The sequence below is a fragment of the Myiozetetes cayanensis genome, unplaced genomic scaffold (assembly GCF_022539395.1).
Source record: "Myiozetetes cayanensis isolate MyiCay16 unplaced genomic scaffold, myiCay2020 scf3, whole genome shotgun sequence".
Classification (NCBI taxonomy): domain Eukaryota; kingdom Metazoa; phylum Chordata; class Aves; order Passeriformes; family Tyrannidae; genus Myiozetetes; species Myiozetetes cayanensis.
Window position 1 is genome coordinate 30,315,219 of NW_026087521.1, and position 22,159 is coordinate 30,337,377.

A 22,159-nucleotide genomic window follows, 5' to 3' on the forward strand; every position below is an offset into this window, starting at 1 on the left:
ATACGACACAAGACCAGTTGGGCTTAGAAATGTATTACACATAGCCAGAAAAACATACTTCACCACGGTCCTACAATCTGTAAATTGGCACACAGGAAGGGGAGAACATCAGTAGAAGCATTCCTGTTCTGCTGGTTGATCCTCACTTGGTGATAGCACAGAGCTGCATAACTTCACCTGGTATTTCACTCCTTCACCAGTGTCCTGTCAACCTACCAAATGCAACTATATGTGGCCTCAACTTGGTTTTTGCATACCTTACTGGAAAAGTTTGCCTAGACAGTCTTCTTGGATTACTTTAAGAAATGTTAACATAATAAACCAGGAATGCATTATTTTAAATGTTTCATTCGTGCCTGAAAAGTTACCCAACTTCAAAAATTTTTCATTTCTCTCCCAACCTTCAGTGTGATCCAGGTGGATGTCTCCTTGAGCTCACAACCCAGCTTGCCATCATTGTAGGAGGTAAAGCTATCTGGAACAATATTCAAGAAGTGCTTCTTCCGTAAGTTCAAATTACTAAGTAATCTGTTCTTTCATATTTGAGAGATACTGTTTTCTTAATGCCTTCAGGCACTTGGTCACTGAGTTTGATAAGTGCATACTATAGTCAAAAAGAATAAGACATATTTTGGGGCCTTTTTAGACAGTTTGGATATTTTGATCTGTAGTCTGAACTCCTGTCTCTGTTGTTTTGACTGATTTTAGTTCTAATCAGAAATTCTTCCTTCCTCTGCAAACCAAACTCAGTATGTTTCAGGTTGAATATTTAAAACTGAGGCCATAGAAGCTCTGAAAATATTAAACTGAAGATTGTTGCTTAATATTGATTGGAATGATTTGTCATTTTATATTGGGCTTTTAAAAGTCATGTATAAGTTACTAATTTAACTCATTTAGTTTTATAGTCATATTTGACATTCCTAAAGCCTATACATTCTCTTTCATTGGTGTAGATCTCTAGAAGGCCATGTTTTAATGCAAGCAATAAGCAGAGTGCTAACCACAAATGCCCTCTATATAATTTAAGTTAAGATACCATCAAGGACTCTCTTTCTTCTCCCATGACTTGTTCTTTATTTCGTGCTAATCAGTGAGTGTTACGTTGGTTGAAGTAGGGAGCTCCCAGTTTGCTCATGCACTCCTGATTGCTGTAGGCACCAGCCCAGAGGCACAGCCTTCTGGCTATGGTTCTTCCAAGCCCACAAATTGTCCTCCTTGGCTGCACAGTACCCCCACTACGAAGTGTGTCATAAACACTGTGTAGGGTTGAGATTAGGATGCTCTGTTTAGATACAGCTCCTCCAGACCACAATGTTCTGTATATGCTGCTGGCTGTGGAGTAGACCTGTAGACTCATCCTTCTTTTCAACATCATCTTTTACCTGAGAAAGGGTCCGTAGACTGAGTACACCTGCAGATGTCAGCTCCAGCCATAGACAACTGACTTCCCAATCTGTGTACAGGAAATATATTCACCTGATTGGAATTTTCAATTCACTTCCCAGGGTGACTTTTATGTGTTGAAATACTGAGTACCCCTTCTGGATCTACTTCTTATCTGCTCTCTCATTCTGCATGTCTGCAAGCATAAAGAGAACCATTTTGGGTTTTTCTGTGTTGGTACAGAGAATTTGCCCCCAGACCCTTTCTTTTTACTGTGATGGTGACCAAGTACTGGCACACATTGCCAAAGGCGGTGTGCAGTCTCTATCCTTAGAGATACTGAAAAGTCACCTGAACATGATCCTGGACAACTGGCTTTAGGAGGCCCTGCCTGTAAAAGGCAGAGGTACCTTCCAACCTCATCAGTTCTGTGATTCTGTGACTTCTGTGATCAGAAAGAATTAATCTATCCAGCCACCATCCTACATTTAACTTGATTTTTTTTCTTATCTTGAATTTTATGTTATTTTCCTGTACAACTGAAAATATAAATCACTATGATTCTGATATATCACTCCTTTACACTCATATTTTTGGTTTGTAAATAACCACTTTTAGGATAAGGCAAACAAAGATTATACTCATGTTTGAAGGAATTTTTCAGTAGTTCAGAAATAACTAAATCCTAACTAAATCCTTGTTTAAAGCTGTAACAGCAGAAATGTCTTTTTTTTTTCATGTACTGAACTTTTTAGGTTATTTTACCAGTGTTAGTGTTCTTTTTCTCCCTGGCTGATAGCTTGGTTAAGAACCTAATTGGAAGATACTCTGCAGCTGCTAGATCAGAAAAAGTTGTTCCACGCTGGGAAGAAGACTACCATCTGCAGCCCATTGGAAAACTTGGACTGTTTTATGAGTATCTTGAAATGGGTAAGTAGCAGTTTAGTTTGGATTCACTACCACTGCTGGATACAAACACATTCTAAAAAAATCTTCATGCAAGCAATGCTTAATAAGGTAGACAGAGGAGACATGAGTGTTTTCCAAGACAAGTTTTGATGAGCCATTACAGGTGGTTTTACAGGCTTTTATTAAGCAGCTAAGCCTCAACCAAGTCTATAACTAGGAAAGAGCACATGATTGTACAAGGAGTAGTTGTTAGTTCCTTGCCCCATTCTCTGAGGAATGCACCCAGAAGGCAGACCACATGTGCTGGCATTGTACAGAAGAGCTCTGTGTCAGACTGCTCTCCTAGAGGTCTTCAGTCACCAGGATTTGTTGCTGGTCACTTGTGAGTTGTCAGGGTTCTGGTTTGTTGCCACCATCCATTCTATCACAGCATGTCCAGTGTACTTGTGGCAGCACCCAGACACCAATAAAATGATTGCTGGTTTGGCTTTCCACCACAGCACTGAGACAGATAGTCACTAGCTTTTCAGGTCTTCATGATGAAGACATCAGAAAGAAATGGATGTTTAAATATCCAGAATAGTTCCTCTTGGTGTGTTGTGACCTGTAACAGTTTTCTGTTCCCTTCACCTAGCATGTCTTTTTTCAGTACTGTTGTGCTCCTGTCTTCTCATACAGAAGATTCCCTAGGAACCCAGCTACTCTTTCTTGTTTCTCTCTCCTGCAGTGGTAGTATATAAACTATACATGCTTACACCTGCTTATCTCCAGTAAGTGAAAGCCTCACCAAAGTATGTAACCTCTCCCTTTCAGTCATACAGTTTGGCTTTGTGACTCTGTTTGTGGCATCATTCCCCCTGGCTCCTCTTCTGGCTCTTATTAACAACATGTTGGAAATCCGGTTGGATGCCTGGAAGCTGACAACTCAGTTCAGGCGCATGGTTCCGCAGAAGGCACAAGACATTGGTGCCTGGCAGCCCATCCTGCAGGGCATAGCCATTCTGGCTGTGGTCACCAATGTAAGTACAGTGACAACAATTGCAAAAGATAAAATGCCTTCACTGCAGGTGCTACATCCAAATGCGGGAGTGCTGCATGTGGCAGTGTAACTTAAATAATCGTAAGTGAATTACAAACATCAGTCGCTTATGGCTTCAGCCCAGGTAAGTAGTCTCTCAGTTACTTTCCAGGTGTTTTAGAAATAGAATACGGCTGCTGCCTAAAATATCATATCTAAAGAAAAAGGTGTGGTTTTTGTTGCATGTGTATTTCTGTTACTTGTGAAGAATATAGCACATCTTTCCTAAAATTATAACATATAGAGCAGAGGGTGGTTTTGACAGTCTACAGCTAAATGGATTAATTTTGGAAAAGAAAAGAAAAAAAAAAAAAAAGAAAGTTGAAGTTTAGCTAGTTCAGCTTCTTTCTTGTGTATTCAAAAATTGTGTGCTCAAAAGTGCAGATCACAATGAATTTTCTGAGAATTTGCAAACTAATGTGTTCTTCAGTTGTACTTCAAATTTTTAAGTACACAAGAAAGAAGTTGAATTTTAAACGAGTTTCTTTAAAATATTTAGAAAAAAAATCTGATTATTGTATTCCTAACAATGAAATTCAGACTGTTCAGATTTCCTGTATCATTAATTCACCAAGATCTTATTCATAGGCTGCATTGTGGAAGCCAAATAAGCCATTGGACTTTACCAGTGTGGATTATTTGATTGCTTATTCTTTAACAGTAGCTAGTATGTATTAACTTATAAAAATATTCTCACTGCTGGCCTTTATTACAGGAGCAGTGACCATTGGTCTCCTCTGCACCACAGACTAACTGTGATGAATAACCTTTTTCAAAAAGGTCGCTGTTTTCTGCTGTTTATCAGTGAGATCAGGGAGTCCTTCCGACTCACTTAAAGGTGTGTCACTTCCTCCCGGACCTGATCCTTGCAGTTACAGAACCTTACTGACTCAGTGGGAGTTCCTGGAGAAAGCAGTTGAGTCTGAAGACAAGAGTTCATCTTAGCCCAAGCTTTCACAGGAGGCTCTGCCTGTTTGGAGAAGAAGTGGACTTTGGGAGAGAGTGGACTTAGAGAAAGAGGAGAAAGATGAAACTGAGCACTCTACTATAGATATTAACATGACAGTTAGGGAACTTATTTCAAGTAAAAGAGCAATTCAAATTTAAATAAGAAATAAACTTTTATTCCTGTATCTCAGGTGTCTTCTGTAATGCTTGAGCTCATCTGAGGTCTCAACTCCAGGGGTTCTGCTTTTCAGAAATAATATAGGAACAGATATATGCCTTTTCCTGCACCCAGATGAGTATCCCTGCATATTTTTTCCCCTCCATTTTAAAAAGTCTTTGTTTTGCCCCTGAAAGGGTAAGTATAATTTTAAAAAACAGATATATGAGCTTCGATGACCTGAGTTCCTTTTGGGTTATCATGGTCTCAGTAGCTTGTTTGCATTATATCACAGACTCAGGGAAGTTCCATATAGAAATAGAAGTCTAGGGTGGATTTCAGTGATCAGGAAAATTTCGTATGTCAACCTCAGCTACCAGATGTATTTTCAGATGTTTGAAGATCTCCCAAAATGGCAATTGTTCTTGTTCAGAACTTTTTTGGGCACTAATAGCAATTGAACAGGTAGGGTAAACATAGTTAGGATGTAGAGAGGAGTCTCAGAAGGACATAAAGGCAGAGAATTAAGAGAGAAATGTCAGAGGGAAAAAGGGTACTTAAGGATGAAAAATTTACAAGAGAATCTAGGAGACAGACAGCTTGAGTGTATGCTCCATCTGTTTTGCACTCCTCTGCTGAGGTAATCCAAACATAAATCCAGTTGTTTCATAGGCAGGTGAACATCCAAGGCCTACTAGTAGATCTGGTGTTAAGATTAAAAAAATAAATGCAACTTTGGTAGTGTGTTCAGATTGTAAGAAAAATCAGGTGGCACCAAAGATACTTTGGGGCTCTTGGCTTAGTGCTTGTGCAAAAAATGGTTAATTATAACTATCTCAGCAAATTATGCAAATCCCAGCAGATAATGCAAATTCACAGAAGAAGCATAGCTTGATCTAGCATTGTTACAAGTAGAGGCAACTTTATTGGTTCAGTAATATTCTCTTTTAAAATATACTGCTAGAAAACTTATAAAATGAAAGGAAGAAAAATTTTTTGTGCCCTGGAAGAAAAACAAATATGTTATGCTGTCGGATAAACTAACTAATCCAGGTGGATCTTGTAATACCAATATGAAATTCAAAGCTGAATATACATCTTGAGACTACTTTAAAATGTTATACCTCAGTCATAGTTCTTACGCTATTCGGGTCAGTGTTAAAGTGGCTTTGGTGACCTTACAGTAACTCAGACGTGTGTAGGCTCCTCTTATGGATGTGTTCACACCCAGCTTTCTGCAGTTAATGTGAGTGTGAACACAGGCCATCTGCTGATGACCTCAGTGGGGCTGTTGGTGTGCAAAGGGCTCAGCACTGGAGACTGTTGTGTTCAAACAGCCCTGCTGCAGGTGTTGTGAGGGCCTCGAAGAGAGTGGTATTTCTTGCTAATGAAGTGTGGGCTGTAAGGTCACGTGCTAGACCAAAAGCTAGATACAGTTTTCTTCCATTAAGTATGTTTGTTTATGTGGTTGACATCCAGGATCTAGTATAGGTCGTTCCCCGACTTGATTTTTCCTTAGTACACAGAAACTGTTTCTTCTCTTCTACATGACTTATTACAGCTGATTAGACTTCGGTATTGTATCATCTCCTTCATGCATAACCTTTGTAACACCTGCTAGTAACTTGCAAGCAACTTTTACACAAAGCTAACAGTTTTGAGAGTTGCCACTAAGGCACCGGACTTACCATTGCGTACCAAAGCATCTGTTGTTGATTTGAAGGCTGCTTTTAATTAGTTATGGTGTAAATGGAAAACTGTGTGCAGTAAAGCTTGAGAAGCAAAGAATGTGCTGTTTGTTTGTAGTTCTCCAGTGCAATGCTCTGAAATGCAGCCCATAATTCAAGAGGAAAAAAATTTTCCTTTGAGAGCATGCCGCAGGATTAGCCTTCGTATTTCTGTCCTTGAAGCTCTCCAGAGCACATCTGGAGATCATTCTGAGAGAGGGAGGAGAGTGAGGCAGGGTTCAAATGTAGGATGATGAGAAACCTGGGACCTTGCAAAAAAAAAAAAAAAAAAAAAAGAAAAAGTCAGTGAGATCAAATATTAAGCTGTGTTAATACCATATTCTAGCATCTTTCTAAAGGATACAAAAAGCACCATCAAACTCCTTTTGTCGAAAGAAAGAAGGGATTTTTTTTTTTTTGCCTTAATGTTAGGTTGCTAATAGTTCATTTATGATCTGACTAGATGAACTAATGAACAGAGAGAAAACATATTTAACAAAAAATTTCTGTGCTTGTACTTCAGGGTACAAATAATCTACTTGTACCCTACTTTTAACTCTACTTCAGAGATAAAACCAATAATTTAGCTGTGGGGTCATCTCCCTGCAACTGCAAGACACAGTAATACATATTTGTTGTCAGCCAAAAACACCTACTCAGCATGTAAATATAAACAACACGTAATTTTCACTTCATTTCATACTGGCATGAAATGCTTAAAAACAGCGTTTAAAAGTGCATGCCAACCACATTTGTTTTAAGCCAAAGTGCAGTACAAGAAAAACACCCTACCCTTGAAAATTTTCAGTGAGCTTATTTTAGTCTTAGGATGCCTGCCTTTTCTTTCCCATCAGCCAAATTAACTTCCACTCAGCTGAACTCACTTATAACAATATTCTGGAGAACCAAATACTCATCTTGGACCACAGTCTCAAAAAGATTGTTTCTGTAACTTTTATCTTAACTACAGTTTAGCTTCTCAGGTTTATTTAAGTCAATTCAAACAGTAGGATAGTGTTTGTCATTTGGCAGTGGTGCTACTTGAGGTAGGGTGGATCTTGTACCTTTTTCAACTCCCTGCCCTTTCCCTTCCCTTCTCTGTCTTTTCCCCTTGTTGCTGTCTCTTGTGTTGTGCCGACACCACCATTTTGATCAACACACGATAAACCAGATCAGGGAAAGGATCCAGCAGGGATTCCCAGTCAGATCAGCACCATGATCTGATCAGCTGCACAGGGCCAGGAATGCTCAAGCCAGCACAGGGCACAAGTGAACTGCTAGAGGCAGAGGGAGGAGGTTGTTTTATCTAGCACTGCCATCAAAGCATTGCTCAAGGAACGGTAGAAGAGGTTTCTGCGCTGGTTTTTTGCACCCTTTCTCCTCTCTCCCCTTCCCTTTTTTGACAACTGTTACAAATACCTCCTCAGGCTGGGGCTGTCTGGCTGGGAATGCTGCACAAAGATCAACAGTTTTTGCCCCATGTCATGAAAATAAGGAAATACAGACTTCATGAATTGCGGACTGGCATGAAAGTGAATAAAATACACAGGAGGTTTTATGCACCTCTGTTACCCATTACTGCTTAACTTTGCCCCTGCCACTGTCCCATGATTTTTCTATAGCTTTTTTCTACCCCTTTTATACATCTCTGCCAAAACTCCCTTCCCCTGATCTCATTAGATCCCTACTTCACACATTTCTCCTCCGTGTCTCTGTCCTGGTTCTTTCTAATCATATTTTCTAGGATTTTTTTTTTTTACCCTGGCATGGGGCAAAACACTTCTCTTTCAGTCCTGGAGTGCAGCTGGTCACTCCTTCCAAGGTGCTGGGCATCAGAGATGCCTGTTGTCATGAGCTGGCTGGGCAGCCTCTTGCTAGGCACTCAGCTGCAGATCTTGCCAGTGGAAAGTCTTTCTCACAGGGAAACCCTTTGAACTTGCTGTTGCAGAGGAGGGGACTGGATTAAACATAGTTAACCTGTCCTCCAGAATAGTATGTTTTGGGAAGTTCATGAGTTTAGAAAACACTTCCCACAACAAACAGATCAAATTTCTTACCCAGTTTGTGACTAGCAGACTGAGTAGGACAGGGACTCTCTTGGGAGCAACATAAAAACAAATGGTCACGTCATACATAGAACAACACTATGCAGCTGCTACTAAAAAAATTATCTTGGCATCAAGAGCAGTTTCCACATGTATGACACTGAAACTTAGGAGGCAACAACTACCAAGATGAATTTGGGCTTGCTAGCCCCTCAGATAGAGTGAGGTGTTTGTGGGGTCAGAGATGGATGAGGCATATATCTAATTTATTTAATTTCTTTACTCAAACATCGGGGATTCTGGTGAAATTTAATGTTCTATTACTGAAGAACTCTTCTCTTGTTTTCATGAGTTTCATCAGGCAGGATCTCTTTAGTATCTCATCAATACTTCTGATAACAAGCACATTTTTTTAAGGTTACCCTAGAGTACTTTCAGATGAGTTTGGCTGCTGCTGTCATGCATGCTCATGAGAAAAAAAAAAGTTTATTATAGTATAACTTTTTTAAGGCATCCAGAAGAGCTAGTGTAATTTAAAAACTGTACAGAGTGCACATGCCAGAAAGAGATTATTTTGTGCCTGTGAGAGACTATGTGCTCATTTACAGAATGAACAACCACTGACTGGAAAAGCACATATTTTCTATTTTTAGTGTATACTCTAACTTTTGAGATACTAAATATATGGCAAAGGAATGCATATTAAAGCTTATTTCTTTAATGCTGTTCTGCTTTTTTGTCTTGTCTTTTTGAAATGCAGGCTATGATCATTGCTTTTACATCTGACATGATTCCTCGTCTGGTTTATTACTGGTCCTTTTCTGTCCCTCCTTATGGGAGTCACAGCAGTCACACTATGAAAGGGTATATAAACAGCACACTTTCTGTCTTCAGTATATCAGACTTCAAGAATGCAAGCAAGCCATTTTCCCCTTGGTTTGGGAACCAAACGACATGCAGGCAAGTGTCAAATAAGTGTTTGTCATTTTCCAATTACAAAAATAATTTTTTTGCTATCCAAATCATGTCATTCAATTAATAATATCCAGTAAGAAATGTTAAAACACAGAAAAACCCATCGTATTTTGAATGGCAGAACTGAGTTACAGTATTCACTCGTAAGTTTGTGCTACTCAGAAGATTCTTACTTTAATTTGTTTTTCTCATAATTGATAGTCTTCCAAAAAAGCACCTTTTTATAAGTAATTCTTAAAAAAGTGGCAAAAATAAGATATTTCAGCCAAATGTAGCTCATTTGTAGATACGATTTTACCCACTACGGTAGTTTCCTGAGCTAACTGTTCCTGGATGCATTAAGCAGGGACATGTCTTGCTCCATCCTCTGGCCAGAGTGACGTACTGCAGAGATGCCAGAGACAAGTTCCTGACTTTCCTGCATTGCTTTCAGATACCGGGATCTCCGCTACCCTCCTGGTCACCAGCGCCAATATGAGCATAACATATACTACTGGCACGTCACTGCAGCCAAGCTGGCTTTCATCATTGTCATGGAGGTCAGTGTACAGAGGTTTGAGCATTACTTATTTAGTCTCTTCCCTCCTGGCAGAAAATCCTTCAGAGACATTCTGTCCAGGCACGGCTATCAGAGCTGGTGATGTGTGCCGGCATGGGCAAGGGCTTGGTAGATGTAAATTAAGTGTAGCACCATTAGAAAAAGAAGTCCCTGAAGTCATGATATCAGCTGAGGATTGTCCCATTTGTTTGCAGTTTCTTTTCTCAAGAACTATGAAATTATTTTCAGTAGCAGAAATAGATGGGGTAGTTGCACTAAAAATATTTTCACATGTACTGAGAGGAAATTTGCACACAGCATATATGTATGCTGTCTATATACATGCATGTGTAAATATATATATATGTATATACATAATATATGTGCACTAGCAGACTGAAGTCTATAAAAACAGTTACTGCAAGAGGTGAGGCTCTAGGTGATCATCAAAAAGCAATTGCTGTTTCCTCTGTTTGGCTTACGAAAGATGAGAGTCAGTCCAAGATGAAGGGAGAGAAATATTAGGTATTATTTAATTATAGAATGCGCTTAAGGTCTGATCCAAGGACTACTGAAGTAGTAAGAAACATGCAACTGGTTAGATCAGAGTTCCCATACCAAAGTAATTGCCCTAGAGTCATTTGAATAAACCTAAAAAAATCTTATAAGAAACTGTAACCAATGTTTCCATGCAGGGCGGAAGCACTGGGTACCAGAGTGCCCCCAAAGCACGCAGAGAAGTCCTTGCTTAAATCAGAATTATCAAATCAGAAATTCTTGTTTGTCAGATAATTATTCTATTGATTAGGCATATCTTCTTAAAATACTGTTCTGCTGTGATAGATACTGGTACTGAATCAGCTTAGAGTTTTAAGAGATAATGTGACATTTCATTTATAATCATAATAATGTCCTGTTCAACCTGACTGACATTTTTTCATTTTCATCTTTCCCAGCATGTCATATACTTTGTGAAGTTTATTATTTCATATGCAATTCCGGATGTATCAGAAAAGACCAAGAGCAAGGTCAAACGAGAGAAATACCTCACACAAAAACTCTTGCACGAAAACGATCTCAAAGTTGTGAAAAAAACCATGGGTAAAATAGCCGACAAAGTTACCAAAGGAGCAGGCAGCACTTTCCAACCTAAGTTTGAATAAGTACTTTTCATATAGAATAACAGTATTTAGCCAGCTACTACCAGTCCAGATATTATCTATAGCTGATAAAACACTTCAGATTAATTTCTTTTACTAAACGTTGTTTCTTGCAACTGTTACCTACTCATTTACCAGTTTCCCTTAGACAAATGCAACCACTGCAACTCAGGCAAGAGTTATAAGTTTTTTAAACAGCTTTAGTAGAAATTTTTTTTTTTTAACATGGGAAGATAAAAATTACTTATCACCTTAAGGCAGTGCAGATTAACTCCCAAATACATAGAGTGTTTTCTGCTTTTTTTAAGCATCAGATACTAGATAACTAGTTTGAATTGAATACGAATGATTTGTGGTAAGAATATAATCACATCTAAAGAAGGAGTTTTGATTGCTTCCTAATGCAAACCTCAACTATAAAATGAAGGGGAAAAGCCAAAATATGAAGGAAAGAGAAAGCAAATGCAACTCAAAATCATGTTGTTAAGCCATTGGAATTGACATGCTAAGAGCAGTTGTTTACTAGCCTGAATTACCTATGCATACTGAGACTTAAATGGATAACAAGATATTTCAATTAATCATGGACTTGGATCACAAGAAGCAACAGGACTGTAAGTCCACCCTGTTCATCAATCTCAGTGCAAACAGGAGAATTCCTTTGAAATCAGTGCATACAAACTAACTTTACAGTACTCCAAGTGAGTAAAAAACTCAGGCATTTTATCTTTCCCCAGTCAATGTATTTTCATTAGCTGACTTACCCATTCTACACTAAATGCTCACAGCCTTGAAGGTCTCCTACCTGTAAAAGCAATAAGTGTTAAAAGTCTTTTCACGTACTAAATCAATATCTGTGGAGGGCTGTCGTTTGCATTTCTCTCACACCAGGAACACTGTGTTCTTTCCTGAGATTTTGACATGGGATGAATGTACAGCTGGACCTGTTATGATACAACATAGTGTGATAAAGTGAATTCTGACAAGACTATGAATCTATTGAAACTGGAGATTGGAAGAAACCATTTAATAGGCCTTAAACATGCTATGAAGTTTTAAATAACAAGGAAGGATGTTAGAGGTGTGGAGGCATGTGCTACAGCTATCAGTCTTCCTCAAATTAGGCTGCAGATCTGCTTGGCTATTTTGGGACCAGCTGCATACTGGGAAATAGGGAAGTAAAGTGCTGCTATATGTCTGCAGCAGTGATATTTCAGATTATTACCTTGCTTTCTCTTTTAACAGATTTAATGGACCAATTTCTATAAATTTCTATAAATCACAAAACCCAAATCTTGTTAAAAAAGCAAAAATATGCTTGTACTCTATAAACCAGGTGATTACTTTGTGTCTGTAATTTTGTACTAATTTTGTACTCTTCTTAAATGCAAGAGATAGGCAGAATTTTTAGGCACATTATTCATGTAGCTTTTTACTTATTAAGTTCATTTGCAGAAACTAAGTAACATTTACAAGATAAATATTATTACATTAATAATCATAAGGAATCAAACCTCTGAATTTTGTAGCAAAACTTCCAAATATTGGCTGCTGTGTAGCTCAAGCCTGTCTTTTGAAAAAAACCATACAGAACCATAGGATCATTTAGCTCGGAAAAGACCTAGAAGATCATCCAGCCATCAGCCCAAGACTGCCAAGTCCGTAACTTAGCCATGTCCTGGACTACCACAGCTATATGTACTTTAGGTATCACTCTCTGGGCCCAGCCATCCAGCCAGTTTTTTACTCAGTGAACAATATGTCTGTCCAAACCATGAGCAGCAGCTCAGATCCCGTCCAACCCCAGAGGCTTGTGTGTGTGTAAGTGGTGTAGCATCTCCCCTTGGACTACGGGGACTTCATTCTGCTCTGCATCCCTGTCTGACAGCTCAGGCAGCTGGGTACTTGGGGAGCAACTGGTCTTACTACTAAAGACTGAGGCAAAGGTATCTTTAAGTACCTCAACCTTTTCCTTGTTCATTGTTACTGTACTTCCCCCCCATATCCAATAAAGGATGAGAGTCTCCTTAGCCCTCCTTTTGTTGCTAATATATTTATAGAAACATTTTTCATTGCCTTTTACAGCAATAGCCAGATGAAGTTCTAGCTATGCTTTGGCCCTTCCAAAGGTTATTCCTCCCTGAATAACCTCACAACATCTTTGGTAGTCCTCCTGAGCTGCCTGCCCCTTCTTCCAAAGGTTGTAAACTCTCCTGTCTTTTCACAATACCAGCCAAGGCTCCCTGTTCAGCCAGGTCAGCCTTCTTCTTTTTAGTATTTCTGAGGATGGAGACTCCACAATCTTCCTGGGCAACCTATGCCAGCAGTCACCCTCACAGTGAAAAATTGTTTCAGTTTGTGACCACTGCTTCTGGTCCTGTCACTGCACGTAACATACCAAACTTTTGGTTAAAACAGTGCTTCTTTCCAAAAAACTGTTTCAACTGTTTCAAGGAACAATTTTAGTGAAATACTCAGGACTTAATTGTGCAAAATGAGTTGGGTTAGAAAGGACAGTCGGCTCCTTCCGTACTTGGAGCTTTTGATTTTAGCTTTCAACTGGCCCTTTCCCATGTGCAGTGGTGTTCAGATGAGAGATGCCATTTTCATTCTCCCATCAGTGATCACAGCACTAGTGTGCCTTAAATACCTTTCCAGATGTTATGTTAGAGGGTTGGGACAGTCAAAGAGGCATCCTGTGGTAAAGGTGGGAGGGGAGGGGGGGGGCAGGGGAGGAAACGTAGCTCAAAGTGGACTATTTCAGGTAATTATTTGGTCTTGAGGTAGTATTTATAGCCTTCTTTGAGAGGTAAAGAGACTAGGAAAAAAGGAATTGAGTGTCTTGCCTGGGGTCATACTGTGAGCAGTGGCAGAGCTTAAGGCTGATTTTCAGGAGTGCCTGGTCTTTTTTGCTCCTTGTTTGATTCCTATGGACTCTCCAAGTTGTTTCTTTTTACATCAGTTGGCACCATTTCCTTAAGGGGGAGTTGACCCTCAGTGTCATCGGGAGTTTATATTCCTGCCTTTAAAATAATGATTTTACATCAGCAAAGTATGTGTATCTGTGAGTTTGGCTCCTCTCATAATAAAAAGCTAGTCAGCTTTGAGTGTGTTTCTACACAACCATTTTTGTTCAAATGACGAGAGTGCTTCCACTTGTCCCCGTTTTCTGGGCAGTGCTCCCCATCACAGACTGGTCTCAGTGCACATGGACTGATTTCCTCTTGGTTTAAACTGAACCAGAAAGCAGGGTTTAGATATGCACTTAATTGTCACTGTCAGGCACTCAGTCCGCAGAGCTGAAAACAGCTAGGCTGAAGAGAGCAGTGAGTGCTGCGTGGGCATCACCTAGTCAACATTAACTTTTTGCTCTGGTGATTTGCTTCCGAAATGCCATGCTCCTTGCTAATGTAACATTTCGTTTCAGAAGACATTACATCAGGAATTCTGTTCAGTTTGCCATGTGCACAGTGTTATTCACAGCAGATTTCTGAGTGAGAAGAGGAAAACCAACAGAGTGCCTAATGATTGCATTTTAATAGTTTGATTTAAGCTGTGCAATTTCTGTAGCCTCTACCTCCAACTGCTGAAATGTGCTCTGCTTGTACACAGGGAGCTCTACAGAGGCATCAGAACAAAATGCTGGGGTGGCAGTTGCCAACAAACGAGTATTTGTAACTTTTTTTTTTTAGGCTGGGTCACTTTAATTAAAGATCTGCTTGAAGGGAAAACTAATAATTGTTTTAAACTATTAATCGGTGTTATCTTTTTTTTTTTTTTTTTACACTTGATATGTAGGCCAGACTCTTACTTTGTAGAGATCTGTTGAAGTCAGGGTGAATTTGGACCAGTGACCATTTCACTGCCTTGACAAGAACCATAAGTTACAGATTATTGCAACTGTTTTAGTCTGTGTGTATGGTGATAAAATTCAGAATGTAAGAACGTGCTTTTGTATTTTTCCTAAGAATGTTTGCTAATAGTTTTCTGAATATTAAGATTTCTTTATATTTATTGTCATTAAAGTCTATTTTAATAACAGTACATCTGATGTTGGTTAGCACTGTTTGTTTTTCTGTGAACGGTACTTCTGCTGCCAAATGCCACATTTAAATTATTACAATGTCATCCCTAATTTCCATATTCATCCTCTTATTCAATCTTTTTCCATTAAACTATTACTAGTGCTGAAACTTATCTCCTATTTTTTAATGTATCCCCTAGATGGAAGTAATTTTTTCCAACACCAAGTTGATGACAGGGACCATTATGTTCTCATACAAATAAACAGTTTAGGTCTTTGTACCTTTCACTTATGTCATAATAAACCCTGTCTTATGGAGTCATCATTTATTTCTTCACCTTGATTCATCATTTATTTCTTCGTCTTGATTGAGTCTGTGGTGCTCCCACCTCCAGGCAGTCCACTCTGTCTCTCTTTACCATCCATACAGATAGCTATCAGTTCTCTTCTGCTTCTGCTGTTTTTGCAGGTTCTTGGGTCCATCAGTGCTATTCAGTTTTTAGACATCATCTCCTAAGGGTACACGAGCAGGCAATTCCGAATGTCAGAAGTCAAGCAGGTGAAGCAGAATGCCAGCTTGGCTGAGCAGGCATTTTCTCTTGGAAATAAGGTAAAAAAGGAAGGTGTATGCCCAGTGGAAGCAAGGTCAAGTGGCATTGGAAGAATATAGAAATGTTGCCTGCCACTGTAGGGAGAAAATTTGTGTGGTCAAAGCTTAAGTGGAGTTGAAGCTGGCCAGAAATGTGGGGGACAACAAAAAGAATTTTGGGTTGATGTCATTGCAAAACCTATACTCAATGATTTTTGAGTGATCTTGGGAATCCAGAGAGGTCCCAGTTGAATGGAAGCTGGCAAATGTTGTCCCAGTTTTCAAAAAGGCTAAAAAGCAGGACCCTGGAAACTACAGGCATGTCAATCTCACTTCAGTGCCTGGTGAAGTTATGGAGAAGATTATTGTGGAAAGTATTGAAAAGCATCCAAAAGACAACATAGTCATGGGTCACAGCCGGCACGGCTTCATGAGAGGAAAGCTCTGCTTATCAAACCTGATTTCCTTTCACGACAAAGTAACCACCTATTTCATCAAGGGAAGCCAGTTGATGCAATCTTTTTGGATTTCAGTCAAGCTTTCAATACTGTCTCTCACAGGATCCTCCTGGACAAAATATCCAGCACACAGTTGGATAAACACATCATGTGGTGGGTGGGCAATTGGCTCATGGGTTGAACACAGAGGGTCATAGTGAATAAGGTAGCATCAGACTGGTGACCTGTCACTAGTGGGGTTCCACAGGGCTCCATCTTGGGCCCTGTGCTCTTCAACATCTTCGTAAATGACTTGGACACAGAACTGGAAGGGATACTGAGCAAGTTTGCAAATGACACAATACTGGGAGGAGCTGTTGACTCCCTTGAAGGCAGGGAGGCCCTGCAGAGAGACCTCGACAAATCAGAGGACTGGGCAGTCACCAACCATATGAAGTTGAACAAGGGAAAGTGCTGGATTCTGCACCTGGGATGGGGTAACTCTGGCTGTTAATACAGACTGGGGATTGAGATGCTGAAAAGCAGTGCCATGGAAAGGGACCTGGGGGCCCTGGTCAATGGCAAGTTGAAGATGAGCCAGCAGTGCCCTGGCAGCCAGGAAGGAGGGCCAGCTGTGTCCTGGGGGGCATCAGGCAAAGCACTGCCAGCCGGTTGAGGGAGGGGATTGTCCTACTCTGCTCTGCACTGGGGTGGCCTCACCTTGAATATTGTGGCAGTTTTGGGCATCACAACATAAGAAAGACATTAAGCTGTTAGAGAGCCTCCAAGGGAGGGCAATGAAGATGGTGAAGGGCCTTGAGGGGAAGTCGTATGAGGAGCAGCTGAGGTCACTTGGTCTGTTCACCCTGGAGGAGACTGAGAGGAGACCTCATTATAGTCTACAGCTTCCTTGTAAGGGGAAGAGAAGGGGCAGGCACTGATCTCTTCTCTGAGGTGACCAGTGACAGAACCCAAGGGAATGGCCTGAAGTTGTGTCAGAGGAGGTTTAGGTTGGATATCAGAAAGAGATTCTTCCCCCAGAAGGTGGTTGGGCACTGGAACAGGCTCCCCAGGGAAGTGGTCACAGCACCAACCCTGACAGAGTTCAAGAAGTGTTTGGACAATGCTCTCAGGCACAAGGTGTGACTCTTGGGATGATCCTGTATAGGGCTGGAAGTTGGACTCAATGATTCTTGTGGGTCCTTTCCAACTTGGCAACTGTGATTCTGCTCTGACTCTTCCTCTCTGCTTCAAGGAAATCCTTTTATAAGACTTAGAGAACAGGAAGATTAGAGCGTAATTTTAAGAGATCACTGCAGAGACCTGCAAGGAGTTGTTTTTATTTTGCTGAGGGATTTCCAGGATCTACTTTCATGATAGTTGTGGAAGCAGAAGTACTACCACTTCCAACCTGTTTCTGCTCACTAAGGGCTGCGTGTCTTACACATGGCAGTACCCCCGATGTCCTGCCACTCTTGCATTGATTTTTGCTATGTCAGAGAAAGAACAAAACAAACTTCATAATGAAGCATAGTAAGGATTATTGTTCTATAAGCAGAAGGATATAGTATCATCACAGCCCGAATCTATATGAGGATGGTGCAGTTTTAGATTGATGATACATTTAAAACCATTAAAAGAATAGGCTTTAGTTGTTTTGCTATTTAATACAAAAATAGTCAAAGTTACCTATTACTTCTAGTGGTACTACAATTTAATTCTTTCTGTCACAGAGAAGATGAATTGCACTTATTTCGGATAGTCAATATATTCCAGATGAAGGTGTGCTGTGCTCTGCCCCACCCAGTTCACCCTACCTTGTTAGTGTGCTCTGCCTGCACATCGCCAGAGATGTCAGAAAAGGTATCAGCAACTCACGCCAAGTCAAGATTTTTCTCTGGTATACTCACCTATCATTTCCAGCCTACTATATAAGGCTGCTTTTCCAACACTGGGGAGCAAGCGCTGTTAGCGTCAAGCTTTGTTTTTATTTGCATTTATATGGACCTCAACCATGGATCAGTAGCAGGTACAAAAAACACTGAAAAGAAAGGGATGTTGTTAGTCATAAATAACCTCCACGTGGCTTGGACTAATACTTTCCTCATAAGAAAATAACGTTTCTTAGTAGCCTGATAATAGTAAAAAATTCTTTACAGGGAAGTTGAAGAAAGTGGGTTTTATTTACTATCTGGAAGTGCATCAAAACAAGAGCCTTTTAAAGTTGCTTTCTACAATTTCTATTGCATTCTCTCATACAACTATCCTGTAAAAGCAATGCTAATTGCTAGGATTAAAGTTACAGTTTATTGGTCAGTAATAGTATCAATTCTGTCAAGACACAATATTCTCTACAAATATGTAGTTTATGATAATATTGCAAATGCTGAAGAGGAAGAAAAAGAAGTACACATCACAGATCACAGAGAAAATCCCACTGCATTCTGTGTCCTGGCATGCAGCAAAAAGCCACCTCTAGTATATGAAGAGAGAGTTTGCAGTTGCTGGGGGAGGAGCGGGGAGGTGGGGAAGAAACTCATATACTAAATTGTGCAACACAGGAGAAATTACAGCCAACTGTGATAGCATTAATGCAATATCAGGGGTTTGGGGGGTTTTTTGGTTGCTTTGTTGTGGTTTTTTGATTGGTGGCTTTTGTTTTGTTTGTTTGTTTGTTTGTTTTAGATATTCACATACTATCCATATAAGCCTCTCACATAATTTCTCAGCTTTTGGGTGGACCTCTCACAGCAAGTGGCTAAATAAGCTGTGCTGAGAGGCACAGCCACCTGTGGCTATTGTCTTACCTCCCCATTCTCTGGGATCCTGTTTGGTCTCCTGTTACAGCCATATTGTGCTCATTCATGCAGTCATTTTCTAAACCGGTCTGGCTGCTCAGAGTGAGCAATATCTTGTAAGTCTCTGTGGTGAGGGCACTGCAGGATCCTCGCTTGCTGGAGCCTGGCAAATCAATGGAAATTGTGACCAATACCCTCAGTCTGGCATTCAGCCCTGAACATTCATCCCCTCCTCTGAGGATCAGTGGTGCTTGGGGTTTGTCATGTTCTGGGGTTTTACAGAGCTCAAAGTACGCTGGCTACCAAGAGGTGAGTCAGGGGTTAAGGTTACTTGTTCCGTGTAAATATTTTGGCAGCCATGCCAGCATAAGCCCTCTCCCTGCCTTCTCCCTGCCACCCTGGGCTGCCTCTTGCCAAGCCCTCTGTGCAGCTGTCTGTTGGGGGGGGCAGTGCAGCCACATAAGTGCCCGTGCTGGCATGGATGGCTGTGGCCACACAGCTAGCCCAACAGAGGGTCATGCAGGTTAGGAAGTAGGGACGAGGCTGTGGGAGAGGCAGCTCAGCAGCGGGGAAGTGTCTGCCTCAAGAAATCTACCAAAATGTGACCAAATGTGCTCCTATTCCCACAGCTATTTTAATGAATTTAAAAAAGAAGGACTTGCCTGGCTACTTGTGCTGGTTACACAGCTGAAGTGGCAGGATTGTATCTTTAAGAGTGCCCTGCACAACTGCAAACAAGTTGGGCTGGTCTTGGCACCTGGTCTGGGTCCTCTGAATATCCCTATTCAGGGGTAGTTACTGTGCCTTGAGCTCATGCTTCACCTGAAGCCAAGTGAATTTTCTGAGTTCAGACATGCTCTCTGAGTGCTCATGTCTTTAACTACATAGAAGATCATATGGATGGCTAAAAATTTGCAGAATGGGGAACTTAACCATTGTCCTAAATGTGGTTTGGAACAAATACCACATTGTTATTTCAGAGATTGCCAAATAAACCCCAGGACAATCAGGGATTTTCATGACAGCAGCCTGCAGGAGCCTGCCATGCAGCTGGGTACAGAGGTGACACCAGACAGGGGTATTTGCAGGAGGTTTTGGCCAGAGGCAGACGTCTCAAGGTGAGGGCAGCAGCATCTGCATTTCCAGCCACTCAGCCCCCAGGTGACAGCACTGACAGCTATGCCAAAGCAAGAGCTGAAAAGTTCTTTCCATATCTGCTGTTAATTAGTAACTACTTACTTAATCTGGAAAAGGCAAAAACTGATCTGCCTCTCCTAGAGTACCGTACTTCTGGATTAACGATAGGTTATAGACCTGTTACAGCTCACAGCAGGGTCTTTTGAAAAGACCCTGAAGTATCTCTTTTTATCTCTTAAAAAGGTATATACATTATGCACACCAATCATTATATCACTAGTTTTGCACAGAACTACAAATAAAAGAAAAAGGCTGCGTTTGTGCTCTTCATAACTTAAAGCTTTAACCGAGCAGTGCAAATACAAAAAAATAAACCACACTGATTTTCTTTCCTTGTCAGCATGCTCCCATACTTTTTCCTGATCTATAAGGGGGAAAAAAATGTCACCATCCCCCAAGAGGAGCCATTAACAAATCCTTTCTTATCTTGCAGCTAAAGTAATGACATCTTATTGACAGTGCAGCAGAACAAACAATGTCTTATTGAAAGCTCCAGTGCTGGAGGATTTGGGCTGTCCTCAGGAGCTGAGATCAAGTAATGAAAACAGGTTTTGATGCTAAATCAAAGATAATGTCTACTCTAGTTCTCCAATAGCCTTTATCAATCCTAAGCACAAGAAGATGTGCATAGCTCACTGAGGTATCACCTGTACTACAAACTCAGTAAAGTAGGGAGACTTTACTAGAAGAAGTATGCCCAAAGTAGCAAGCAATTAAAGTATGATCTATGGTACATATGGGAACAGTACTGGAATTTTTCTGAACGCTGTACTTAAAACATGGATGGACCTGGAAATATAGGTTCATCCATTTCTTACAAGCTGGTTTAGTCATATCAGAATCTACAACAAGTTATTTGCCAATTTTTGTACCTTATCAAATAAATTGGACCAGCTGCAGACATTTTTAATGAACATGAGTTAGTGATTTGGATTTTGGTTGTCATGTCTATGTATGGACTTATTAAAATTACTGATGTATCTTTGCTCTTCTTGTAGCATCCTCTCTCAGTATCTTGTGGGTAAGAAGACACTTTTGCAACTTAGAGTTAGGTCCATAGTACACATATGGCTTTGTACAAATTAAAAATCTGTCAGATAGAAAACATAACTATGCCTCTCAAATTTACCCAAACAAACGGAAACAAAAATGCAGAAAACAGGTATGTTGTAGCATTGAAGCCTACAGCTTCAAGTTATCTAAGCCACCCCTGCCATAGCTCAATCACCTCCTGCGTGCCCAAGCAAGCTTTCCTGCACGTTTTTCCACTATCACTTGTCTTCACTTGACATCCTGAAAAACCAGCTCAAGACGCAAAACTAGGAGAGACCTAACTAAAATCACAGAAATACTAAACAGTCTTCTACCAGCTCATCACAGGGCCAGTGAACAAAGTTGCTGGTGCACAGAAAGAGCAGGGCACCAAGTCACGGCATAGCAGGGTAAGAATGCAAGACCCATTTGGAATGCTTCAACCTCTCATGGACCTGTGTCCTGGCATCCTGGCTGGAAGGATGGAAGAGGCAGTTGAGTGGATCTAACAGATCTCTGTTGACAAAAGGTCATCATTCTCCCTCTCCATCGACCTGCGCTGTGCACAGCATTCCTCAGGCCCTTTGTGAAGACAATTCAACTCACCAACCCATCAGAAAATTATCCCATTTTTACCTGCCAGTTTTATTCTGGATCATTGAGTCAACCTGGCTCATTACAGATCCAAACAGCACCATAACCAGTACAAGTGGTGAGGGAACACACAGTCCCAGAAGATAGGGGACCAAACCTATCCTCTCAGGGGTAATGATGTATTAGATCAATTAAGACATCCTCAGCATTGCATGGAATGAACTGCAGCTCTCAAAGTTCCATTATTTCACAGAACAGTAACTTGGTTTGCAAATGCTTTTTTTATTCTAGTCTTTATTTGTGTATTTACAAAGCCAACGCATCACATCGGTACAGCACATATATAATAGGCTAAGACAGAATGTGAACATACATTAAGAAAGTGCTCGATTTATCAGTATTAAATTTAATAGATCTGATATTAAATACAACTTTTACTGTTGAGTAAAGAAAGATTAATATTAAATCCTGCCTGTGCTAGAGCAGGACTGAGCAATATGTGATGTCTTAACTTGTGAGTATGCATCTTCTAAATGCAGAGGCGAGGCCACGAGGCCTCTAACTC

At 40.5% G+C, this 22,159-nt stretch overlaps 1 protein-coding gene across 7 annotated transcripts in view; it reads left to right on the plus strand.

Annotated features, from left to right (window-relative positions):
* The window catches only part of ANO6 (anoctamin 6), a 132,033-nt gene that overhangs the window by 56,590 nt on the left and 53,284 nt on the right, over positions 1-22,159 (plus strand). For 3 of the 7 annotated variants that reach the window (XM_050325432.1, XM_050325433.1, XM_050325438.1), the window contains 6 exons: positions 408-505; positions 2,186-2,316; positions 3,109-3,314; positions 9,011-9,210; positions 9,659-9,764; positions 10,720-13,965. In XM_050325432.1, the coding sequence (XP_050181389.1) occupies positions 408-505; positions 2,186-2,316; positions 3,109-3,314; positions 9,011-9,210; positions 9,659-9,764; positions 10,720-10,926 (948 nt within the window). In that variant the 3' untranslated portion in view covers positions 10,927-13,965. Of the gene's footprint in view, positions 1-407; positions 506-2,185; positions 2,317-3,108; positions 3,315-9,010; positions 9,211-9,658; positions 9,779-10,719; positions 13,966-22,159 lie in introns of those variants that run through there. The other 4 variants (XM_050325436.1, XM_050325437.1, XM_050325435.1 and 1 more) reach the window with 2 other exon arrangements.